The 23,674-nt window shown below is 40.2% G+C and overlaps 1 protein-coding gene and 9 non-coding genes across 10 annotated transcripts in view; 9 read left to right on the top strand and 1 right to left on the bottom strand.

The window, feature by feature from the left end:
* Positions 1-23,674, bottom strand: part of LOC120568208 (contactin-associated protein-like 4) — a 207,526-nt gene that overhangs the window by 36,274 nt on the left and 147,578 nt on the right. Inside the window, exon 17 of the mRNA XM_039815567.1 lies at positions 20,420-20,638. Within this exon, the coding sequence (XP_039671501.1) occupies positions 20,420-20,638 (219 nt within the window). The remainder of the gene's footprint in view (positions 1-20,419; positions 20,639-23,674) is intronic.
* On the top strand, positions 100-182 carry trnal-uaa. The gene has a single exon. It is a non-coding gene; the product is annotated as a tRNA-Leu (tRNA).
* On the top strand, positions 3,068-3,150 carry trnal-uaa. Its single transcript has one exon. It is a non-coding gene; the product is annotated as a tRNA-Leu (tRNA).
* On the top strand, positions 5,836-5,918 carry trnal-caa. The gene has a single exon. It is a non-coding gene; the product is annotated as a tRNA-Leu (tRNA).
* Positions 7,171-7,253, top strand: trnal-uaa. Its single transcript has one exon. It is a non-coding gene; the product is annotated as a tRNA-Leu (tRNA).
* Positions 7,432-7,514, top strand: trnal-caa. The gene has a single exon. It is a non-coding gene; the product is annotated as a tRNA-Leu (tRNA).
* Positions 8,470-8,552, top strand: trnal-uaa. Its single transcript has one exon. It is a non-coding gene; the product is annotated as a tRNA-Leu (tRNA).
* Positions 11,349-11,431, top strand: trnal-caa. The gene has a single exon. It is a non-coding gene; the product is annotated as a tRNA-Leu (tRNA).
* Positions 12,256-12,338, top strand: trnal-uaa. Its single transcript has one exon. It is a non-coding gene; the product is annotated as a tRNA-Leu (tRNA).
* trnal-caa lies at positions 12,577-12,659 on the top strand. The gene has a single exon. It is a non-coding gene; the product is annotated as a tRNA-Leu (tRNA).

Below are 23,674 nucleotides of genomic sequence, written 5' to 3'. Positions count from 1 at the left end.
TTGAGGATAGAGAGGTTGTGATATAAACATTAGCATTACGCATTAGACCATCAGCTGATGACGTAGGATCATCTCTACCACTTTGCATACATGATGACTACCAGGATGGCCGAGTGGTTAAGGCGTTGGACTTAAGATCCAATGGGCAAAAGCCCTCGTGGGTTCAAACCCCACTCCTGGTAGACTCTAACAAGGAGCACTACTACATCTGCTGGATAAGATTTAACTCAAATGTCCAATTCAGTGATCTGACATGAATACTACTGCAATGAGAGCACTTCTCCTCTAAAAGGAGGAATCAGCAACTACTGTGTCAGCTAACAAGGTTTTTCTTCTGGCATTGAGAGATACGCTAACATCACCAGGATGGCCGAGTGGTTAAGGCGTTGCACTCAAGATGCAATTGACAGTTGTCCTCATGGGTTCAAATTCCTTTCCTGGTATAAGTTCTGTATTGTGAAAAGTGAATGTATGAAGATACATTCACTTTTCACAATACAGAACTTATACCAGGAAAGGAGTTCAGACTGACAAATGAGCACCCAGTGACAGTTCTGCTTGGTGTAGATGCCCAATCAACACGTTAGATTGGGACTTGGCACTAATTGTTTGGGAAAAAAATAACCCCTTCCTGACACAAAGATGTTTATAGACCACAGTGTGCAGAGATGAGCTGAGCTTATATATTTAAATACTAGGGCTTGGATGATATGCTTTTGTCCCAATTCCATTCTTTCAAGATACATGGGTGACAATTGGATAGTATTATACACTTCTAGAGACAATAAACAAATTGTTCTGCTTGGTGTAGATGGCCAAGAGGTTAAGGCATTGCACTCAAGATGCAATGGACAGTAGTACTTGTGGGTTCAAATCCTACTCCTGGTATACCTTCTATATGAAAATATAGATTGGATGGGTGACATTTTGGTGTGTTGCAATTTGATAGTATTGAGCTAGGGCGTAATTTCCAGTGGGGACAGGGGGGACACTTTCAAATTAGTTTTAATATTATTTTATTTATAAGTCTCGTTGATTGGCCACTATTTTACGCAACGAATACAGTAAGACATCTTTTTCTTATACATAGTTTAGTAGCCTTCTATCCTTTCTGGCATAATTTCATTATGGTCAACTTAATTATTTCCTGGATTTTGTATCAGCTACATCCCTATAAATGAATGTAGAAATACAGGAAATGGGATTCAAATCAAAAACATTTTTTCTGGCAGAGGCACCCCCAAACCCCGGCCTTTGTGTCTTCTACTATTCAAACCAAAGTTCCACCCTTGGTATTGAATATACACTTCTAGAGACAATATATCAAAAGACATTTCTAAAAACAGATTTTTTTCTAAAAAGAATGCACATCACATGTCATGTTCAGACTGACAACTGCGCGCCCAGTGACAGTTCTGCTTGGTGTAGATGGCCAATCAACACATTAGATTGGGACTTGGCTCTAATTGGGTGGGGACAAAAAATGACTACACCTGATTGACACAAAGATGTAAAACGACTACAACATACAGAGATGAGATACGTTGGTATATTTAAATACTAGGGCTGGGATGAGGTGCTTTTGTCCCGATTCAATGTGTATTGGGATTTTCATTCATTCAGCAATTGCTAAAAGTATTGCGATTCAATAGTATTGAGTAAACACTTCTAGAGACAATGAGACATTTCTAAAAACTGATTGTTTTCTATAAGGAATGGACATCACATGTCAGGCAGTCTGACTTTTATTTCATTTGTAAAGAAGAACATAACATGGATTTTCTGCATTTTCTGCTTCTGGTCTGTTTTGCTGCGGAAGGGGCACTTCTAATGTAGAGTGAAGTGCTGCCTTTCTAAGGAACTTTTCAAAAGAGGAGAAAATACCAAAATAGTTTACTCAGAACATATAGCCAGCATTTATTAAACATCAATTATCCAACAGTTGAGAAAAACAGAAAATTAAATGACCTTAGAGCTCCGATGAAATAACCCCAAAATAATAAACCAAAGTCCATCTACCCGGGTAGTATGTTTTTTTTTAAAGTGTGGTGAGATCTCACGCTTATCTGTATGATGCAAAGAAGAAATGGTGAGTAGAGTTTAGAGCAGTTTGTGTTGCAGGCAAGATGATCATTCACACCCTCTGCTCCTCTGCCTCGTGTGTCCAATGGCGAACCCGTCCAATGGAACTCTCTCTCTCTCTCTCTCTCTCTCTCTCTCTCTCTCTCTCTCTATAATCGCATCAGGGCAATATTCAATTACTCTCTCAATAACTACCAGATCTGGGAATATAACTCTTATTCATGAATTGTAGTAGCTTAAATTCTTATTTTCACTACACACATGAAACTCAAGCACTAGCATACCAAGTAGTAACGTAGCTTCAACATAGCATGGAATAGCACTTCAAATCATTAAACTCATGTTCAACTCCGATTGGTTTTTTAACTTACGCAGTACACATAAATACATTTTCACACGATTAAAAAACTGAATTAACAGCGAAAAATAGAGATAACTTTGCACGCTTGACTCAGTAAACCCATCTATCATGCTATGTCTGCTAGTAACACAACTGACGAACACATGTAACACACTCACCGGAGAAAACCATACAAAAAATACAAGAAAATAATATCCTTGTCGTAAATTCAACCCTTTTTCTCTGCTATTCCTTCCTTAGAAGTAGATTTGGTGGGAAAAACGCTTTTTACCTCTTAAGTGTTATTTCTAACTTTTTTCACTCAGTGTGGAAAATCTAAACATGGCTTCAGCTCACTATCGTCAGAGAATGTCTAATAAGGGGAGAACTTCCACTCTCGGGAAAATTCCGGGTTGGTACAATGGGGCTAATAGGGAGTGAGATTGGGAGTGAACAGGCTCTCCATAGACAGGCTCTGCTATCGTTCTGATCGTTTTTTTTTTACAACAATGTTTCTGCCTAAATATGAAGGAATTTCTGAGTCTCAAAGTCGCTTTGAGGTTGTGATATAAACATTAGCATTACGCATTAGACCGTCAGCTGATGACGTAGGATCATCTCTACCACTTTGCATACATGATGACTACCAGGATGGCCGAGTGGTTAAGGCGTTGGACTTAAGATCCAATGGGCAAAAGCCCTCGTGGGTTCAAACCCCACTCCTGGTAGACTCTAACAAGGAGCACTACTCAAAGATTAAAAGGTAAGATTTAACTCAATGAACTTCTAGTAGTTCATACTGACAGTCAGTGACAGTTCTGCTTGGTGTAGATGGCCAATCAGCACATTGGACTAGAGCATGCAGAGATGAGATATGTTTATATGTTTACATGCTGGGATGAGGTGCTTTTGTCCCGATTCAATGTGTATTGGGATTTTGTATTGAGTATACACTTCTAGAGACAATATATCATTAGACATTTCTAAAAACTGATTGTTTTCTAAAAAGAATGGACATCACATGTCTGACAGTCTGACTATTATTTCATTTATAAAGAAGAACATAACATGGATTCTCTGCATTTTCTGCTTCCGGTCTGTTTTGCTGGAAACAGATATGATGTAGTCGCCGTCGGAGGTACAGTATAGACAGAAAATATTTAGTTGAATCATTGGTAAAAAAGTAAAACATTTAAAAATCAATTCTAGGGAAAAGAATCGATTTTGAAAATCGGCGCAAAAAAAATCATGATACATATCATTTTCAATTTTTATTCCCACCCCTACTAAATATAAATGTAACTTCTCAATCAATCTTCACGCAAGATCATGTTGAGCATCAAGTTGGCGTTGCACTCAAGATGCTACGGACAGTTGTCCTCGTGGATTCAAATCCCACTCCTGGTATAAGTTAAAATGCTTCCTCATAAATTACAAAGAATAATGTATGTCAGTTCAGACTGACAACTGCATGCCCAGTGACAGCTCTGCTTGTTGTAGATGACCAGTCAACACATTAGATTAGAGGGAGCTGATGTTTCATTGCGATTGCTTAAAATATTGCTATTCGATAGTATTGAGTATACACTTCTAATAATAATAATAATAATAATAAGTTTATTTGATATAGCACCTTTCACAGACAGAATCACAAAGTGCTTCACAAGATAAAAATTTGTACAAAACATAGTGAATTATACAACAATAAAGATAAAAGAATAAAAACAGTCATTAAAAGGCAACATTTTACATAAATGAATCAAAAGCAAATTTAAACAAGTGCGTCTTCAGCTGCTTTTTAAAAGCTTCAACAGAGACTGCAGAACGTAAGGCAATAGGAAGCGCATTCCACAGGTTTGGAGCCACCGCTTCAAAGGAACGGTCACCTCTAGTCTTTAAACGGGTGCGTGGAACAACCAGTAATCCCTGGTTAGAAGACCTGAGGGGCCTATTTGTAGTGTATGAATGGAGCAGGTCCGAGATATACGCCGGAGCCTGACCATGCATAGCTTTATAAGTCAGAACCAAAACTTTAAATTTGATCCTGTAGTTAATCGGAAGCCAATGTAATGAGTGTAAAACTGGAGTAATGTGTGACATCCTGCTAGACCTGGTTAGCAGCCTTGCAGCAGAATTCTGGACTAGTTGTAAACGGTCCTGTGACGATTTGCTGAGACAGGTGAAAATAGAATTGCAGCAGTCAAGCCGAGATGAAATAAAAGCATGAATAATCATCTCAAGCTCAGAATGTGAAACAGTTCCTCTAATTTTGGCAATGTTTCTTAATTGAAAGAAACATGTGCGGGTCAGAGATTTAATATGTTGATCCAAGTACATGTTATTATCAAATATTACACCAAGATTTTTCAGTTTGGACTGAACAGCTGAGGACAAGGAGCCCAGCAGCCGACTAATCTTCGAAACTATAGGGTCCGGAGCAACAATAATGACTTCGATCTTATTTTCATTGAGCTGTAGAAAGTTATTTGCGAGCCAATCCTTAATCAAATTGAAACATCTAAGCAATTTCAACACTTTGTCAGTGTCTTCTGGCTCAAAAGAGACATACAGCTGGATGTCATCTGCATATAAGTGATAAGAAATATCTCCAACTTGGCTAATTATATGTCCCAGGGGGAGCATGTACAATGCAAATAAAAGTGGACCTAACACAGAGCCCTGCGGAACCCCACAGGAAAGGGCCGTGGTTTCTGAGGAATAGGGGCCAAGATACACCGAGAAACTTCTGTCTGATAGATATGAGGTGAACCAATCCAGGGCGGTTCCTGAGATACCAACCCAATGCTTAAGTCTTTCAAGCATGATGTTATGATCCACTGTATCAAAAGCGGCACTAAGATCCAGCAGCACCAAAACAGAGCATTGACCCTTGTCAGAGGACATAAATAAATCGTTGGACACTCTAAGAAGAGCGGTTTCAGTTGAGTGTTTCTGACAGAAACCAGATGTTTCTGTCAGTGTGTGCATTCAGAACAGTAGTGAGCTGTTTAGCAACAATTTTTTGAGTGGCTGCACACATGCATGTTTAAAATATAAAGGGACACAACCAGATTGCAGAGAGCTGTTGAGACAAGAGACAATATATCATGAGACATTTCTAAAAACTGATTGTTTTCTAAAAAGAATGGACATCACATGTCAGTCAGTCTGACTTTTATTTTATTTGTAAAGAAGAACATAACATGGATTTTCGGCATTTTCTGCTTCTGGTCTGTTTTGCTGGAAACAGATATGATGTAGTTGCCATAATCTGACATGACTACTACTGCAATGACAGCACTTACTTCTCCTTGAAAAGGTTTATTTATTATGCAGCTCTTTACAGAGAAATGATTAACTAGTGTGTTGCGTAACAAAGTTTTCCTTTTGCCATTTAGAGACACATAAACATCACCAGGATGGCCGAGTGGTTAAGGCATTGCACTCAAGATGCAATGGACAGTTTTCCTCGTGGGTTCAAATTCCACTCCTGGTATAAATTTGCTTACAAATTTGTTTGCTTACGCATATATTACAAAGAATAATGTATGAAGTTCTAACACTGATTTCAGACTGTTAACTGCACTCCCAGTGACAGTTCTGCTTGGTATAGATCAGGGTTGTCCAACTCATTGTCACTAAGGGCCACCCTGGAAAAAGAGAATCACATCAACGGTCTGACATGTAGAGTTTACTGACGTGCTTTTGTTTCATTGAAAAAGTCAAATATCTTTTCTAAGTATTACTGCACGTCGCTTTTTTGACATCGCTGTAGCGCTGTAGACATTTTTTTATGTTTTGTTTTCTTACTTCTTTATGGTTTTCTCTTATGGTTTTTGTCACCTTTTTATTTAAATTGTCGCCTTTGTTGACATTTTTGTCACCTTTTCCGACATTTTTTTATGCCTTTTGTTGCATTTTTGTCGACATAAAGCCCTACATAAGTCAGCAAAAATTTTCCTTAGCCATCATAGAATTTAGCAAATCAAGCAAAACAATTATCTTTTTTTTTTTTTACAACAATGTTTCTGCCTAAATATGAAGGAATTTCTGAGTCTCAAAGTCGCTTTGAGTGTCACGTAACTGCAGTTAAAAAAACACTTTACCGTGTTTTTGGTTTTGGCGCACAACTAGGCGGGCCAAAATCTATTGTGAACCTAAATTGATATAATATATATAATATGATATAATAAAACCTAAAATATGCGGGCCGGATCATAATCTGCAAGGGGCCTTGAGTTTGACACGTGGTGTAGATGGCCAATCAGCACATTGGTTTGTGACTTGGCACAAATTGGGTGGGGAAAAAAAAGTAATGACAACTGATTGACACAAAGATGTAAAAAGACTATAGCATGCAGAGATGAGATATGTTGGTATATTTACATGCTGGGATTATGTGCTTTTGTCCCGATTCAAGGTGTATTGGGATTTTCATTCATTGCGATTGCTAAAAGTATTGCGATTCATATCATACATATGATTTTCGATTTTTATTCCCAACCCTACTAAATACATAATGTAACCTCTCAATCAATCTTCACGCAAGATCATGTTGAGCATCAAGTTGGTGCCTGGGAGCCAATCAGTATGAATCCAGACCAAAGGAATGACCCAGCAGTGGGAGTGTGAGGCTGGTCAATGAATGATTGAGGATAGAGAGGTTGTGATATAAACATTAGCATTACGCATTAGACCATCAGCTGATGACGTAGGATCATCTCTACCACTTTGCATACACGATGACTACCAGGATGGCCGAGTGGTTAAGGCGTTGGACTTAAGATCCAATGGGCAAAAGCCCTCGTGGGTTCAAACCCCACTCCTGGTAGACTCTAACAAGGAGCACTACTACATCTGCTGGGTAAGATTTAACTCAATTGTCCAATTCAGTGATCTGACATGAATACTACTGCAATGAGAGCACTTCTCCTCTAAAAGGAGGAATCAGCAACTACTGTGTCAGCTAACAAGGTTTTTCTTCTGGCATTGAGAGATACGTTAACATCACCAGGATGGCCGAATGGTTAAGGCGTTGCACTCAAGATGCAATGGACAGTTGTCCTCATGGGTTCAAATTCCTTTCCTGGTATAAGTTCTGTATTGTGAAAAGTGAATGTATGAAGTTCTAATACTTAGTTCAGACTGACAAATGAGCACCCAGTGACAGTTCTGCTTGGTGTAGATGCCCAATCAACACGTTAGATTGGGACTTGGCACTAATTGTGTGGGAAAAAAATAACCCCTTCCTGACACAAAGATGTTTATAGACCACAGTGTGCAGAGATGAGCTGAGCTTATATATTTAAATACTAGGGCTGGGATGATATGCTTTTGTCCCGATTCCATTCTTTCAAGATACATGGGTGCCAATTGGATAGTATTGAGTATACACTTCTAGAGACAATAAACAAATTGTTCTGCTTGGTGTAGATGGCCAAGAGGTTAAGGCATTGCATTCAAACCAAAGTTCCACCCTTGGTATTGAATATACACTTCTAGAGACAATATATCAAAAGACATTTCTAAAAACTGATTTATTTCTAAAAAGAATGCACATCACATGTCATGTTCAGACTGACAACTGCGCGCCCAGTGACAGTTCTGCTTGGTGTAGATGGCCAACCAACACATTAGATTGGGACTTGGCTCTAATTGGGTGGGGACAAAAAATAACTACACCTGATTGACACAAAGATGTAAAAAGACTACAGCATGCAGAGATGAGAAGAAAATACCAAAATAGTTTACTCAGAACATATAGCCAGCATTTATTAAACATCAATTATCCAACAGTTGAGAAAAACAGAAAATTAAATGACCTTAGAGCTCCGATGAAATAACCCCAAAATAATAAACCAAAGTCCATCTACCCGGGTAGTATGTTTTTTTTTAAAGTGTGGTGAGATCTCACGCTTATCTGTACGATGCAAAGAAGAAATGAATGATTGAGGATAGAGAGGTTGTGATATAAACATTAGCATTACGCATTAGACCATCAGCTGATGACGTAGGATCATCTCTACCACTTTGCATACATGATGACTACCAGGATGGCCGAGTGGTTAAGGCGTTGGACTTAAGATCCAATGGGCAAAAGCCCTCGTGGGTTCAAACCCCACTCCTGGTAGACTCTAACAAGGAGCACTACTACATCTGCTGGGTAAGATTTAACTCAATTGTCCAATTCAGTGATCTGACATGAATACTACTGCAATGAGAGCACTTCTCCTCTAAAAGGAGGAATCAGGAGGAACTACTGTGTCAGCTAACAAAGTTTTTCATCTGGCATTGAGAGATACGTTAACATCACCAGGACGGCTGAATGGTTAAGGCGATGCACTCAAGATGCAATGGACAGTTGTCCTCATGGGTTCAAATTCCTTTCCTGGTATAAGTTCTGTATTGTGAAAAGTGAATGTATGAAGTTCTAATACTTAGTTCAGACTGACAAATGAGCACCCAGTGACAGTTCTGCTTGGTGTAGATGCCCAATCAGCACGTTAGATTGGGACTTGGCACTAATTGTGTGGGAAAAAAATAACCCCTTCCTGACACAAAGATGTTTATAGACCACAGTGTGCAGAGATGAGCTGAGCTTATATATTTAAATACTAGGGCTGGGATGATATGCTTTTGTCCCGATTCCATTCTTTCAAGATACATGGGTGCCAATTGGATAGTATTGAGTATACACTTGTAGAGACAATAAACAAAATGTTTTCTTAAAAAGAATGCACTTCACATGTCAGTCAGTCGACTTTTATGCAGCTCTTTATGGAGAAATGTGTAACTAGTGTGTCAGCTAACAACATTTTATTATTTGCCATTTAGAGATAATTTAATATCATCAGGATGGCCGAGAGGTTAATGCATTGCACTCAAGATGCAATGGACAGTAGTCCTTGTGGGTTCAAATCCTACTCCTGGTATACCTTCTATATGAAAATATAGATTAGATGGGTGACATTTTGGTGTGTTGCAATTTGATAGTATTGAGCTAGGGCGTAATTTCCAGTGGGGACAGGGGGGACACTTTCAAATTAGTTTTAATATTATTTTATTTATAAGTCTCGTTGATTGGCCACTATTTTACGCAACGAATACAGTAAGACATCTTTTTCTTATACATAGTTTAGTAGCCTTCTATCCTTTCTGGCATAATTTCATTATGGTCAACTTAATTATTTCCTGGATTTTATATCAGCTCCATCCCTATAAATGAATGTAGAAATACAGGAAATGGGATTCAAATCAAAAACATTTTTCTGGCAGAGGACCCCCATACCCCCTGCTTTGTGTCCCCCCCCCCCTACTATTCAAACCAAAGTTCCACCCTTGGTATTGAATATACACTTCTAGAGACAATATATCAAAAGACATTTCTAAAAACTGATTTATTTCTAAAAAGAATGCACATCACATGTCATGTTCAGACTGACAACTGCGCGCCCAGTGACAGTTCTGCTTGGTGTAGATGGCCAATCAACACATTAGATTGGGACTTGGCTCTAATTGGGTGGGGACAAAAAATAACTACACCTGATTGACACAAAGATGTAAAAAGACTACAGCATGCAGAGATGAGATACGTTGGTATATTTAAATACTAGGGTTGGGATGATGTGCTTTTGTCCCGATTCAATGTGTATTGGGATTTTCATTCATTCAGCAATTGCTAAAAATATTGCGATTCAATAGTATTGAGTAAACACTTCTAGAGACAATGAGACATTTCTAAAAACTGATTGTTTTCTATAAGGAATGGACATCACATGTCAGTCAGTCTGACTTTTATTTCATTTGTAAAGAAGAACATAACATGGATTTTCTGCATTTTCTGCTTCTGGTCTGTTTTGCTGCGGAAGGGGCACTTCTAATGTAGAGTGAAGTGCTGCCTTTCTAAGGAACTTTTCAAAAGAGGAGAAAATACCAAAATAGTTTACTCAGAACATATAGCCAGCATTTATTAAACATCAATTATCCAACAGTTGAGAAAAACAGAAAATTAAATGATGAATTAAAATTAAATGAAGCTCCGATGAAATAACCCCAAAATAATAAACCAAAGTCCATCTACCCGGGTAGTATGTTTTTTTTTAAAGTGTGGTGAGATCTCACGCTTATCTGTACGATGCAAAGAAGAAATGGTGAGTAGAGTTTAGAGCAGTTTGTGTTGCAGGCAAGATTCACGCCCTCTGCTCCTCTGCCTCGTGTGTCAAATGGCGAACCCGTCCAATGGAACTCTCTCTCTCTCTCTCTCTCTCTCTCTCTCTCTCTCTCTCTCTCTCTCTCTCTCTCGCTCTCTCTCTCGCTCTCTCTCTCTCTCAAATCACGCATCAGGGCAATATTCAATTACTCCCGCAATAACTACCAGATCTGGGAATATAACTCTTATTCATGAATTGTAGTAGCTTAAATTCTTATTTTCACTACACACATGAAACTCAAGCACTAGCATACCAAGTAGTAACGTAGCTTCAACATAGCATGGAATAGCACTTCAAATCATTAAACTCATGTTCAACTCCGATTGGTTTTTTAACTTACGCAGTACACATAAATACATTTTCACACGATTAAAAAACTGAATTAACAGCGAAAAATAGAGATAACTTTGCACGCTTGACTCAGCAGCGCCACCACTGCCACCTACCGGACAAATATGGTGTGCAAAAAAATATAACTAAAGGTAATGAAGAAATTAGATATTAAACTAGAAATAACCTAATCCTGTTTGTAGGCTACTTTTGAGTGGGTTACAGCTGGAAACAGATATGATGTAGTCGCTGTAACCTGACATTACTATTACTGCAATGAGAGCACTTAATTCTCCTTGAAAAGTGCAGCTCTTTATGGAGAAATCATTAACTAGTGTGTTGCGTAACAACGTTTTTCTTTTGCCATTTAAATACCAGTAAATGTAACCAGGATGGCCGAGTGGTTAAGGCGTTGCTCTCAAGATGCAATGGACAGTTGTCCTCGTGGGTTCAAATCCCACTCCTGGTATAAGTTTGACTGTGTCCTCTTAAGTTACAAAGAATAATGTAAGAACTTCTAATAGTTCAGACTGACAGTCAGTGACAGTTCTGCTTGGTGTAGATGGCCAATCAGCACATTGGACTAGAGCATGCAGAGATGAGATACGTTGGTATATTCACATGCTGGGATGAGGTGCTTTTGTCCCGATTCAAGGTGTATTGGGATTTTCATTCATTGCGATTGCTAAAAGTATTGCAATTCGATAGTATAGAGTATACCCTTCTAGAGACAATATATCATGAGACATTTCTAAAAACTGATTGTTTTCTGAAAAGAATGGACATCACATGTCTGACAGTCTGACTATTATTTCATTTATAAAGAAGAACATAATATGGATTCTCTGCATTTTCTGCTTCCGGTCTGTTTTGCTGGAAACAGATATGATGTAGTCGCCGTCGGAGGTACGGTATAGACAGAAAATATTTAGGTGAATCATTGGTAAAAAAGTAAAACATTTAAAAATCAATTCTAGGGAAAAGAATCGATTTTGAAAATCGTCGCAAAAAAAATCACGATACATATGATTTTCGATTTTTATTCCCACCCCTACTAAATATAAATGTAACTTCTCAATCAATCTTCACGCAAGATCATGATGAGCATCAAGTGGGTGCCTGGGAGCCAATCAGTATGAATCCAGACCAAAGGAATGACCCAGCAGTGGGAGTGTGAGGCTGGTCAATGAATGATTGAGGATAGAGAGGTTGTGATATAAACATTAGCATTACGCATTAGACCATCAGCTGATGACGTAGGATCATCTCTACCACTTTGTAAAGCTGATTGCTACCAGGATGGCCGAGTGGTTAAGGCGTTGGACTTAAGATCCAATGGGCAAAAGCCCTCGTGGGTTCAAACCCCACTCCTGGTAGAATGACTCTAATGCAGATCACTACTACATCTGCACAACGAAGGATAACTCATTGAGGTTTTTTAGTTCAAAACCTGCTCCTTGTGCGGTAGTCTGACATGACTACTACTGCAATGAGAGCACTTACTTCTCCTTGAAAGGGAGTGTTTATTATGCAGCTCTTTACGGAGAAATCAGTAATGAGTGTGTCAGCTAACAACGTTTTTTTTTTTTTGCTATTCAGAGCCACGATGACATCACCAGGATGGCCAAGTGGTTAAGGCGTTGCACTCAAGCTGCAATGGACAGTTGTCCTCGTGGATTCAAATCCCACTCCTGGTATAAGTTAAAAGACTTCCTCATAAATTACAAAGAATAATGTATGTCCCCTTCAGACTGACAACTGCATACCCAGTGACAGCTCTGCTTGGTGTAGATGACCAGTCAGCCCATTAGATTGAGACGTGGCACTAATTGGATGGGGGATGTGACAAATATTCCTGCCTTTATCCAAGGATCTACTTTAACACACCGTCACACTCCTTGTCCCAGCCCTTCTCTCATTTCTCTGTGTTGACAAGTCTGTATTACTTTTTTCTCTCTAGTTTTATATTTCTCCTCCTCCCGTCATGTACAGCAGATCCACATGTCGCCTCTGCTCCCCCAGAAGCTCCAAACTGTCAACACTCTTCTCATGAAATGACAATGATGAAACGGCAATGAGGCAACAAGCTGCAGGTGCAAAACTGAATCGGGGACATAACTTTCATCAGCTGTCCGTCTTTCTAATGCCAAGCTGGCTGCTCACTGGATCAGTGGCTGATTGCCTGTCTAACAGGACAAGCAGCAAACAGTATGCTCACTTTACTGTTCAATGTTTCAGCTACAAAAGATCACAACTTTGCATGTTCAACATTGTACATTCTCTCTGAGATGCAACATCTATTGTTCGCATACTTCAAACATGACAACCTCCTATTTCTGCAAAGATCACAGATCAAAACTCTTATTGTGTTCAGAGCACACACTTGGCAGCTCTTTGCTCTCAGAGTTTGAAGCCGACAACTTCCTATTGTTCAGCAGCAGCTTTCACACCAATAAATCACTGAGCTCCGCTAGACTCTCCTCCAGGCCTCCACTCTCTGCTCTGATTTGACTGGTATGAATTATTGAACCAGCAGCAACAAAGGATATAAAACTTGCATCGACATTTCCTCTGACACAACAGAAAAAAGAGTCATTTTTTATCCTTATTAAGTCTACTGAAAGTCATTGTTCAACATTTAGGTGTTACGATTTAGGAAACTGTAATGACTAGAATACAGTAATGACAAACTGACCTGCTTGGAAATGGAAATCTTTAAATTACCATTCATAGGGGTGACACACTGACTACCTTCACATAATAATAATAATAATAATAATAATAATAAATAATAATTTATACTTTATCAATCCCGCAAGGGAAATTACAATGTTTACATACATAATAATATGACCTTCCTTAAGTATGCTTGCACTTATGTAAATGCCTTTTGTATATGAATCAGTGTCATAATCAAGTGTAACCCAGCTGTAACACCTATTTTTCTGTATAATAATTCAGTTTGTTACGTTATGAAAACATAATTAAATTGTGAATGGCAGCCATCTGAAACTGTTAACCACAAGTCACTATGACAGCAGTACTACTTGAAACATAAGGTCATTCATGTCCATGTAGACATTCACTACTCCTTCCACATGTTGCTGCTTCTCCAACAAATCCTGTGTGAACAACAGCCCATACTGAGATTCCAGAAAAGTTGGTCCCCCTTAAAATCTGTGATTGGCTGCCCACTGCTCCCTTGAGGGATGGCTAAAATGCAGAGAATGAATTTCGCTACATGTATGTGTATGTGACAGTAAAGTACCTTTACCTTTACCTTGGTCTGACATGGCTTGTGTTTATAGCTAACTGATACTGCTAGCTCTCCTGAGCTAGCTCACGTTACAGCTCAGCCGAGAGAATGCCATTAATGGTAAAATCTCGCACTGTCACATGGCCTCTTGTCCATGAGTACGCTTCCTTCTGTGCGGCGATACGGTCGGTGGATCTAGTTCAGTTGCTCTAGGAAGCTCTAGGGACTTTTACTCACAGACACCCCAAAAAAAAAACTCCTCCTTTGCAACTTTGTAGCAATAACAGGGGAAACCTTTCACATTGCTATAAGGTTAACATGGCAGCATGTGTAAAAGTTGTGATTCCAGCAGGGACCAGAGACAGATCCCTGAGGACCACCAGCTCTGATCAAAGCAAGTTAACCAGGGAAAGGAAAGGTCATTAGAGAACAAACTCTGTAACAGGGATGGTATCAGAGAGGTGAGGGTTTTAACCACACTTCCTGCTATTCCTCAGCTCCAACATGGATTACACTCTCTGCACATCAAATGGAGACTACTGCTTACAAGATACACTTACAGAGTGTAACGGCGTAGATCAAAGATAACATCAAAGAATCCAAACAGATAAACTCTACCTCTACCCTCAAGACCTCGTATCAAAAAGCACAACCGCTCGTGTCTCAGCATGACGTCTGCACAGCGTGTGCTAAAGCATGTTGGAACATGCAAGAGTGGAAAACAATCAGTATCAAAGTTATCATCAAAAGTGATGCACGTGCAAGCCTCAACGTCACGCTTGGAAAGCAAAATATAGAATGAATCCAAAACTCCGGAGCTGTGTGACAATCAACCACATGTCCGACAGCAAAGCCTCAACACGCAGAAGAGAATTAAAGTCTTGACGTGAAATCATGAAATATTGTCTGATAATACAGATAAAACAGTAAAGGACGATCTGAGATGTGAGGCATGGGAGATGGAGATCCGACCAAATGATCAAAGACAGTGTATGTACAGTAGAGTGTGGTTTGCTGATGCTGCACATGGGAAAAGACCATATCTGTGCATCAAGCAGTATAAATAACATAATACACTAATTACAATGTCTTTCCCACTGTGATAAATACATTACAACATAATAAAATGTGTGAAGTTGAAATCAAAAGACACCATGAAGGAAGGAGCTTACATTGGGCTTTCACTCTGCAGGTGTGCATGCATGTTATCAAATTATAAAGGTTGTGGTCAGGCATGATCTCCCTCTATTAACCGCAGAACATACAAATAAACCTTGATGCAAGTTGGAAAATGACAGAAAATAGTGCTGAATGCACTTAGTTCAAGGTAATTAAAAAATAAACATAGACTTTGTTGCTAAAACATATAGTTTCCTCATGGCCTGGTAGCAAATGGCCAATGTTGTACAGTAGATCACTTAGTGTTACCGGCCCCTAATTTGTAAAGCTGAAATGAAAAGATACCCCCGACACAGCACATCGTGTGCCACTGCAGAGAGGACAGGAAGAAAACACAAAAGAACATCAGTCAACATAGATTACCAGCTAAGCTTCACCTGCCAGGATCCAGCTTACATGATATACTACAGGATGATCTGTCGCCAACAACACTGCTGCGTTTTGAGGGATATGTGAAGCGAAGATCAAAGGAATCCTCCAAATCCTCGTACAGGAGGGCGCTTGGTCTACACACAGCGGCAGAGAGGAGTAAACTGTGTCCAGCACATCAGTCGGACAGACAGCGATGCAACACAAATACACAGAGGCTTCACTCTCCAAACAAGGCAAAATAATTGCTTATAAACCTTCACAATGGAAGGGATTTCTGCATTCAACGCTGAGCTCACTCAAATTTGCAGCGCATGTATTTTTAGCACATACAATACAAACAGCAATAAAGGAATTGGAAAATGAACAATGGTGTGGATTATAAATCCACGCTGGGCAATAACATGGTTTATTAATCAAAACAATGGGAGTCAGTGCCTTATAAAGCAAGGCAGGATTATGGCTCATAAATACAGTGTGTACATTGAGATATGGCTTGTAAATTATTCAAACCAACACAGCAGCTCATAATTCAAACAATAGAGCAGTTTGCTTTCCAAATCAAGACTCATAAATACAATGCATGTGGTAAGATGGTTCATAATTTTAAATAAACCAATGCTGAGGCTTGTGAATCCAAATAACTCAATACTTTGCCTTACAATACTGCATCTCTACTTACAATACAGCATAGGACTGTGTGCTCATGAATAAACTGTGCACAAAACGATATTGTATATGTGCATAGTAATCCTGCAGAGCCAACTGTTACACAACAGGCCCCAAACACAGAAATGAACATTGACATATTCACACATTTTTCTTCAGGTTATATCACCTTCTGTGGCTCTGGAGAGAGAATGAGAGAGAATCTCATCTTGGGTTCAGAAACTATGCGTGTTACAAACGGCCAAAGGCACCTGACCAATCGGCGCTTTTTGACGCTCTGGGAGTGAGAATGTGTTGACAAACCAATCTGGGGATAAATACCGGTATATTTCCATCCCAAAACACACACATCTGTGAGACTTACTCCAGCGTACTGTACTGACAGTTCAGAGGTAAACATATGCAGGTTCAGGCTGATGGTGGTGACATCACTGCGGATTATTCAACCAATCAATATTCACCTGGATTTCCCTGCTGCTGCCTTAATCCAATCTCATCACTGATTGATGGTTTGCTTCCCCTCCACGCTGTGTGTTTGTTTACTGATGTGAAATGACAAACAACATAATGTTTGCAGAATAATAAGTGATGGATTTTCATTATTCCCCCCTGTAGCTCTAAGGAGAGTTCACAGGGAGAACTCAAAGTGTGGTATTGAACAGATGTTGAGATCAACAGGGCTGCAGTATGGATGGAGTTTGGTTCAGAGACTGTCCATGACTGCCTAATGAATCCCTTACACAGGTTCAGCTTCATTTACAGATTATTTAAAGACCCTCACTGCAATAAATCACATCGCACACTACACTACAAATATTACTGCTCCCTGATGCGTGCTTGATTTATAAAAAAATTATTATTGTTCGTGGTCAGATCAGAAACCATCGACTCAGCACTTTCACATTCAATGCTGACCAGAATTTAGCCAATAGCAGTTAAGCACTTAGAGTTTAGAACGGCAACACAAAGAAAGAGGAAGGTGACGGACATCCGGCTGGAAATGAGGGACATCCGGCAGAATTGCCGCAGGCACCAGAGCGATCCCCGAAATGAATCAACGTCAATACAGACTAAGCTAAACATAACGCCTCCAGCATGAGTTTGAATACACCTTCAGGAGGAAAGGAACTTCAGAGAGTTGGGACGGCACGCCAAGATAATACACCGTGGTTAAACGGCACTGCCGGCTTAATTTTCTCCTCAATTGAGATTCCATTAAATACCTCTGTGAAAGTCATCAAAGTCTTCCGAACATACTTCACGTTTGTGAACATCAATTGTGCTGCGACTGAGTTTTTCCTTTACAGTAGGGCTGTGGATGCAGCCCTATTGAATACGTGTGTATATTCAGCACCTTTTACATCCAATACTGCAACAGATAAAACAACAGGATTTAGCCGATAACATATTAGCCTATGTGAAAGAAACATTTTTAAGAGGATACACATCCTGTACTAGCTGCTTCTGATTTCTAAACCATCTAAACTTCCCTGGCAGGCTTAGTTGTGGAGGGGGAGTTACAGTGCTAGACCCCCTATTGATAATAATGGCATCTTCCATAGCACCGCTTGGTGGCATTTAGTCAATAACAGGCTTAGCATGTGTGAAACTGCTGTGATTTTCAAAGCGGAGGACATTTTCTTCCCCGCCACAGCAGCTTCTGTGCAGGTAATAAACTAGAAATGATTATTGTCTATCTTTACCTGAAATGATGACTTGCACACAACTATGTTCCTCATGAACAAAACTGTGACAGTCAGAGCTCTATTTAAGCAGATACATACTGCTAATTGGTATTCAATTTAACAGGACATCATTGTTATGCACAGAACTGCTGCCTGAATTGCTGTTGCATCAATCAGAAATGTAGAAATAATGAAGACATGTTACAGAAGGAAAGAGGATCATCTGCCAACTGGACACTTACCAACATGGCCAGAAAAACACTTAATAAATCAGAGAACTGTAGAACATATAGAATATAGAATATACTGTATGAGAAGATATACTATACATGTAGTGCCTGTGTGTGTAGGCGAGTTATTAAAAAAGAGACATGCTTCAGAAAAAGTAGGGAATAGATGTCAAAGCCAGCAGTACTGCTACTAATGAGGGAACTGTTCACATGTATCTCATTATTATATCTCTACTGGTCCTAGGAGCAGAGGACACTAACAATTAAATAAACGATGAAGTTTTTTACAAAAAGTGAACAAGAGCTAAGTCTTTAAAGGTCCCATGGTATGAATATTTCACTTTATGAGGTTTTTTAACATTAATATGAGTTCCCCCAGCCTGCCTATGGTCCCCCAGTGGCTAGAAATGGTGATAGGTGTAAACCGAGCCCTGGGTATCCTGCTCTGTCTTTGAGAAAATGAAAGCTCAGATAAGCTGTTCTGGAATCTTCTCCTTATGAGGTCATAAGGGGAAAGGTTACCTCCCGTTTCTCTGCTTTGCCCGCCCAGAGAATTTGGCCCCCCCATGAGAGAGAGAGAGAGACATCATGGCTTTCAAACCAGCAAAGTGGCAGATGGTCAAGGCCACACCCCCACCCTCCACCTTTCCCACCCTCTCTCCTCCTCAATAGCTACAGACACAGAAATGGCACATCCTAAGGAAAGCTCATTGTGGGACTGGCTCTAGTGGCTGGAATTCTGCACCAAGGCTGAATTTCGGGAAAGAGACTTCAGATACAGTATTAGGGGACCACTAAGGTCTATATAAAAGAGACTTCAGATACAGTATTAGGGGACCACTAAGGTCTATATAAAAGAGACTTCAGATACAGTATTAGGGGACCACTAAGGTCTATATAAAAGAGACTTCAGATACAGTATTAGGGGACCACTAAGGTCTATATAAAAGAGACTACAGATACAGTATTAGGGGACCACTATGGCCTAGAGCTGGGCAATATATCGATATTATATCGATATCGTGATATGAGACTAGATATCGTCTTAGATTTTGGATATCGTAATATATCATTAATGGTGTCTTTTCCTGGTTTTAAAGGCTGCATTACAGTAAAGTGATGTCATTTTCTGAACTTACCAGACTGTTGTAACTGTTCTATTATTTGCTTAACCCACTTAGTCATTATATGCACATTACTGATGATTATTTATGAAAAATCTCATTGTGTAAATATTTTGTGAAAGCACCAATAGTCAACACTACAATATCGTTAAGGTATCGATTTCGGGGTATTTGGTCAAAAATATCGTGATATTTGATTTTCTCCATATCGCCCAGCCCTGCTAAGGTCTATATAAAAGCATCCAAAAAGCAGCATGTCATAGGACCTTTAACAAACAAAACATCTCAATAAACACTTGCTTCCCAGCACAACGCTGCCTGGCCTGGCCTGGCCTGGCCTGGCCTGGCCTGGCCTGGCCTGGCCTGGCCTGGCCTGGCCTGTGACAATTTTTTTCTTCTTCTCCTTCGGGAAAACATGGCTGTGTTGCATTGTGGTATTCAGGAGTAAAATGTAGGGTACATCGTATGTACGCTCTAATTAGCTGTGCATTGGGGGTATTTTACTGTGGACTATGTGGGGAATGAAATTTTATGGCGGAGAATTCAAACACCACTACAACATGGCGAACACACTATATAGTGCACTGTTTCCGTGATAGGGAGTGGTTTCATACACAGCTACTGTCTCTCTCTGGGTCTCCCAGCTCATTCTGAGCAGCAGCTTAAGCTGCGGGAGCGCCGTCAGCCGTGGCACACAGCCGGAGGGAATCATGACTCAAACGAAAACACAGCAACACGCAAACACAAAAACAGTAGGGCACGTCATTTACAGGGGGCTACAACCCCCCCAATAATCAAAACTGGCCAGCGCAACCCCCCCAAAAAAACCTATTATAATTTCCTTTACATAAATAAAGACATTTGCACTATAACTTCATGCAGAAAAGGCCCAAGAAAAATGTACCAGAATACAGGAAATGAAGTGTTTGATATGCTCAAAATTACCTATGAATAGCTGGCTGTTGAGCTGCAGGTGGAAGTGCCCATCAGCAGGAGCCTCCTGTGTGGCGACAGGAAGTTCATCCAGTCGAAGCGACGCCTCCTTGACGTTCCGCTCGGCTCGGATGCGATGCCACCGGTTGTCATTCAGAGGGACGCTTGAGTCCATGCGAACCTCCAGCGGCCCGTTACCGACATCGAAGGAGAAAAGCACCCGAGTAGAAGCTGACAGGAGGGAGAGAGGGAGACACAGGAGACAAGAAGAGGGAGTTAGAGGGAGAGGGATGATTCATGGAAAGGATGGCGACAAAGGGGAAAACAAATGTACGTAAGAGAGACGAATGACGGAACAGAATCATGGGTCAGGATTTCACACCATTTTAAACTAAAGCTTTAGTGCGTAACTTTTTCATAATAATGAACGTCCGTTACATTCAAGCATCAAGCCAAATGAGTTGCTACAAAGCTAATTAAGACCATCAGCTCCACACAACTCTCTCTGGATTTCTCAGTAGGACTATGTTCAGAAGATTGGGGCGTCCGTCGACTTTCCCGCGCAGAAACTTCAGTGAAGATAATGACCTCTTCTGAAGAGTCCATCATGTTTTTTATATCCTCCGTGTCCGCCTTGGCTACTAGCAACTGTGTGGAGGGAGGGGGGTGCGCGATCATGGAAGGCTTATATTATGATGCACTGACAGAATTGTTGTCATTATTTAGAATTCCTCATGGGGGAGACAGAAACTACGCATTATAGCTTTAACTGAGTAACCACCCCATTGAGACGCATGTTTTTTTTCAAAGGATATGTGTGGTTCTCACATCTCACAGCTGTAGATTCAGACTGACAAATTGTTACAAGCAAATAAATGTATATCAGTAGCCTGATTACAGCATTTGTATCAGTCAATATAGTGGATGTGTATGGTCTTGTGGAGGTTCTTCAACTTTAAAGTTCCCATGACATGGTGCTCTTTGGATGCTTTTATATAGGCCATAGTGGTCCCCTAATACTGTATCTGAAGTCTCTTTTATATAGACCTTAGTGGTCCCCTAATACTGTATCTGAAGTCTCTTTTATATAGACCTTAGTGGTCCCCTAATACTGTATCTGAAGTCTCTTTTATATAGACCTTAGTGGTCCCCTAATACTGTATCTGAAGTCTCTTTTATATAGACCTTAGTGGTCCCCTAATACTGTATCTGAAGTCTCTTTTATATAGACCTTAGGGGTCCCCTAATACTGTATCTGAAGTCTCTTTCCCGAAATTCAGCCTTGGTGCAGAATTACACAATGAGCTTTCCTTAGTATGTGTCATTTCTGTGTCTGTAGCTACTGAAGAGGAGGGGGGGGCGGCAAGGTGGAGGGTGGGGGTGTGGCCTTGACCAACTGCCACTTCGCTCGTTTGAAAGCCATGATGTCTCTCTCTCTCTCTCATGGGTGGGCCAAATTCTCTGGGCGGGCAAAGCAGAGAAAGGGGAGGTAACCTTTCCCCTTATGACCTCATAAGGAGAAGATTCCTGATTGGCCCATCTGAGCTTTCATTTTCTCAAAGGCAGAGCAGGATACCCAGGGCTCGGTTTACACCTATCACCATTTCTAGCCACCGGGGGACCATAGGCAGGCTCGTGGAACGCATATTAATGTTAAAAAACCTCATATCCCATGCCATGGGACCTTTAACTTTATTACCATCTTAAAGGAAGTTTGATTTGCACACCGCCATTAAACACAACCGTCACAAGAATACACTGATTACAATATCAACTTCTACTAACTAACTATCAGCTGTTGAAATGTGAAATAAGTTGATTAAAAACCTACCTCACTAAAATAAACTACCACTGTATTAAAGTGACTGAGATGCTTCCCACCTCCCCTCTTGAAATATAGTTCATTTAAATATTTATATACAGGTAATTTATAGAAATTTGGCCTCCTAATGGTTGTCTTGTTGCATCCGATATGACAGTTGAGAAATTTTAACCTTTTAAGAAAGTTCAACAACAATGACTTTCTTAGCACAGAAAAAACTACAGCTTCCGTGAAAAAGGGGGCAGTGCGAAGTTGTTGTTCCTTTTTTTGACACTGAATCAGGTTTTTTCAATGCTTTAGTTGTTTTCTTCTGAGTTTTTGTCAACTTTTGTCGCCATTTGACGTTTTTATCTCTTTTTTCAAAACATGTCCAGGGACCTCCCTAAATAGATCTCTACCCCCACCCCACAAATATTGAACCCAAAGTTACGCACTTGGCTCACAAACATCTAGGGCTCAGGGGAAATGGTGTTCGTAAAAGGCAGCTAAAAAATCATGAATATTGAATGAACAATACCAGATATTTTTTCAAATATCTACCATCGTTATCCAGACATGTGAGGTGAGCCAAACAACATACTGTTGAGAAATTCTCTGCTCCAAGGCTGGAGTATTAGTTATTATAAATGTCAGCTGGGCGTTTTATGAGATTTTTTTTTACTTCTGGAATAAAACAGTTTCTCTTTGGTGCTCTATTGTTGCCCCTTTCAAACGGTCTGCTCAGATGACAAAATCCCTGTCAAGTTCATTCCAACTAAAGGAGTCGATTTTAGAGACTAGCGGCGTCTCATCTTCGGTGTTTTGGAAGGAGAAGATGTATTACTCTGTGAGCACAGAACAAGATGAAACAATATCCCAGCATCACACGGTAACTTCATTTAGAAATTGCTCTCTGAGGAAGCTGGCAACAGAGCAGCAGTATTCAGAGCTGGAACATGCACACTGACAATGATTTCCCCGAGGAAAGAGGCTGTTGGTGCAGCAGTGTCCCTGTATAACATTCTGTGTGTGTGTGTGTCTCTTCAAATCCCATTCCTAAGAAAATGCAAAATGCAGCACAATATATAAAGCTACAAACTAAACCCAACAAAACTGGTGAAATGGGCTGATTGAGCTTCAAAAAGCAACTATAGATGACTCAAATAACTGATTTAAGCCATGTATACTCACAACGCATTATTATGGATCCCACGCAACTTCTAGGCAAGTCCCGCCCTACGAAGCAGCCAGATTGGTTGGGGTTAGGCATTGACCTTGAGTGGTTAAGGTTAGGAGAGCCGATTCAGGGGATAGGACCTGAACAAATCGGGTTTCTGTACCTTGCGTGAGCATGGACGCCTGGCCAATAGTAGCATGTGAATGCTATTGAAGGGCGGGTCTTGCCTAGAAGTTGCCTGGGTTCCATAATAACGCATACATGACTTACTGAACACCAGACACCATGT

This window comes from Perca fluviatilis, chromosome 11 (assembly GCF_010015445.1).
Source record: "Perca fluviatilis chromosome 11, GENO_Pfluv_1.0, whole genome shotgun sequence".
Classification (NCBI taxonomy): Eukaryota; Metazoa; Chordata; class Actinopteri; order Perciformes; family Percidae; genus Perca; species Perca fluviatilis.
The sequence above is the reverse complement of the archived record's forward strand: the minus strand, read 5'-3'. Positions and strand labels throughout refer to the sequence as shown.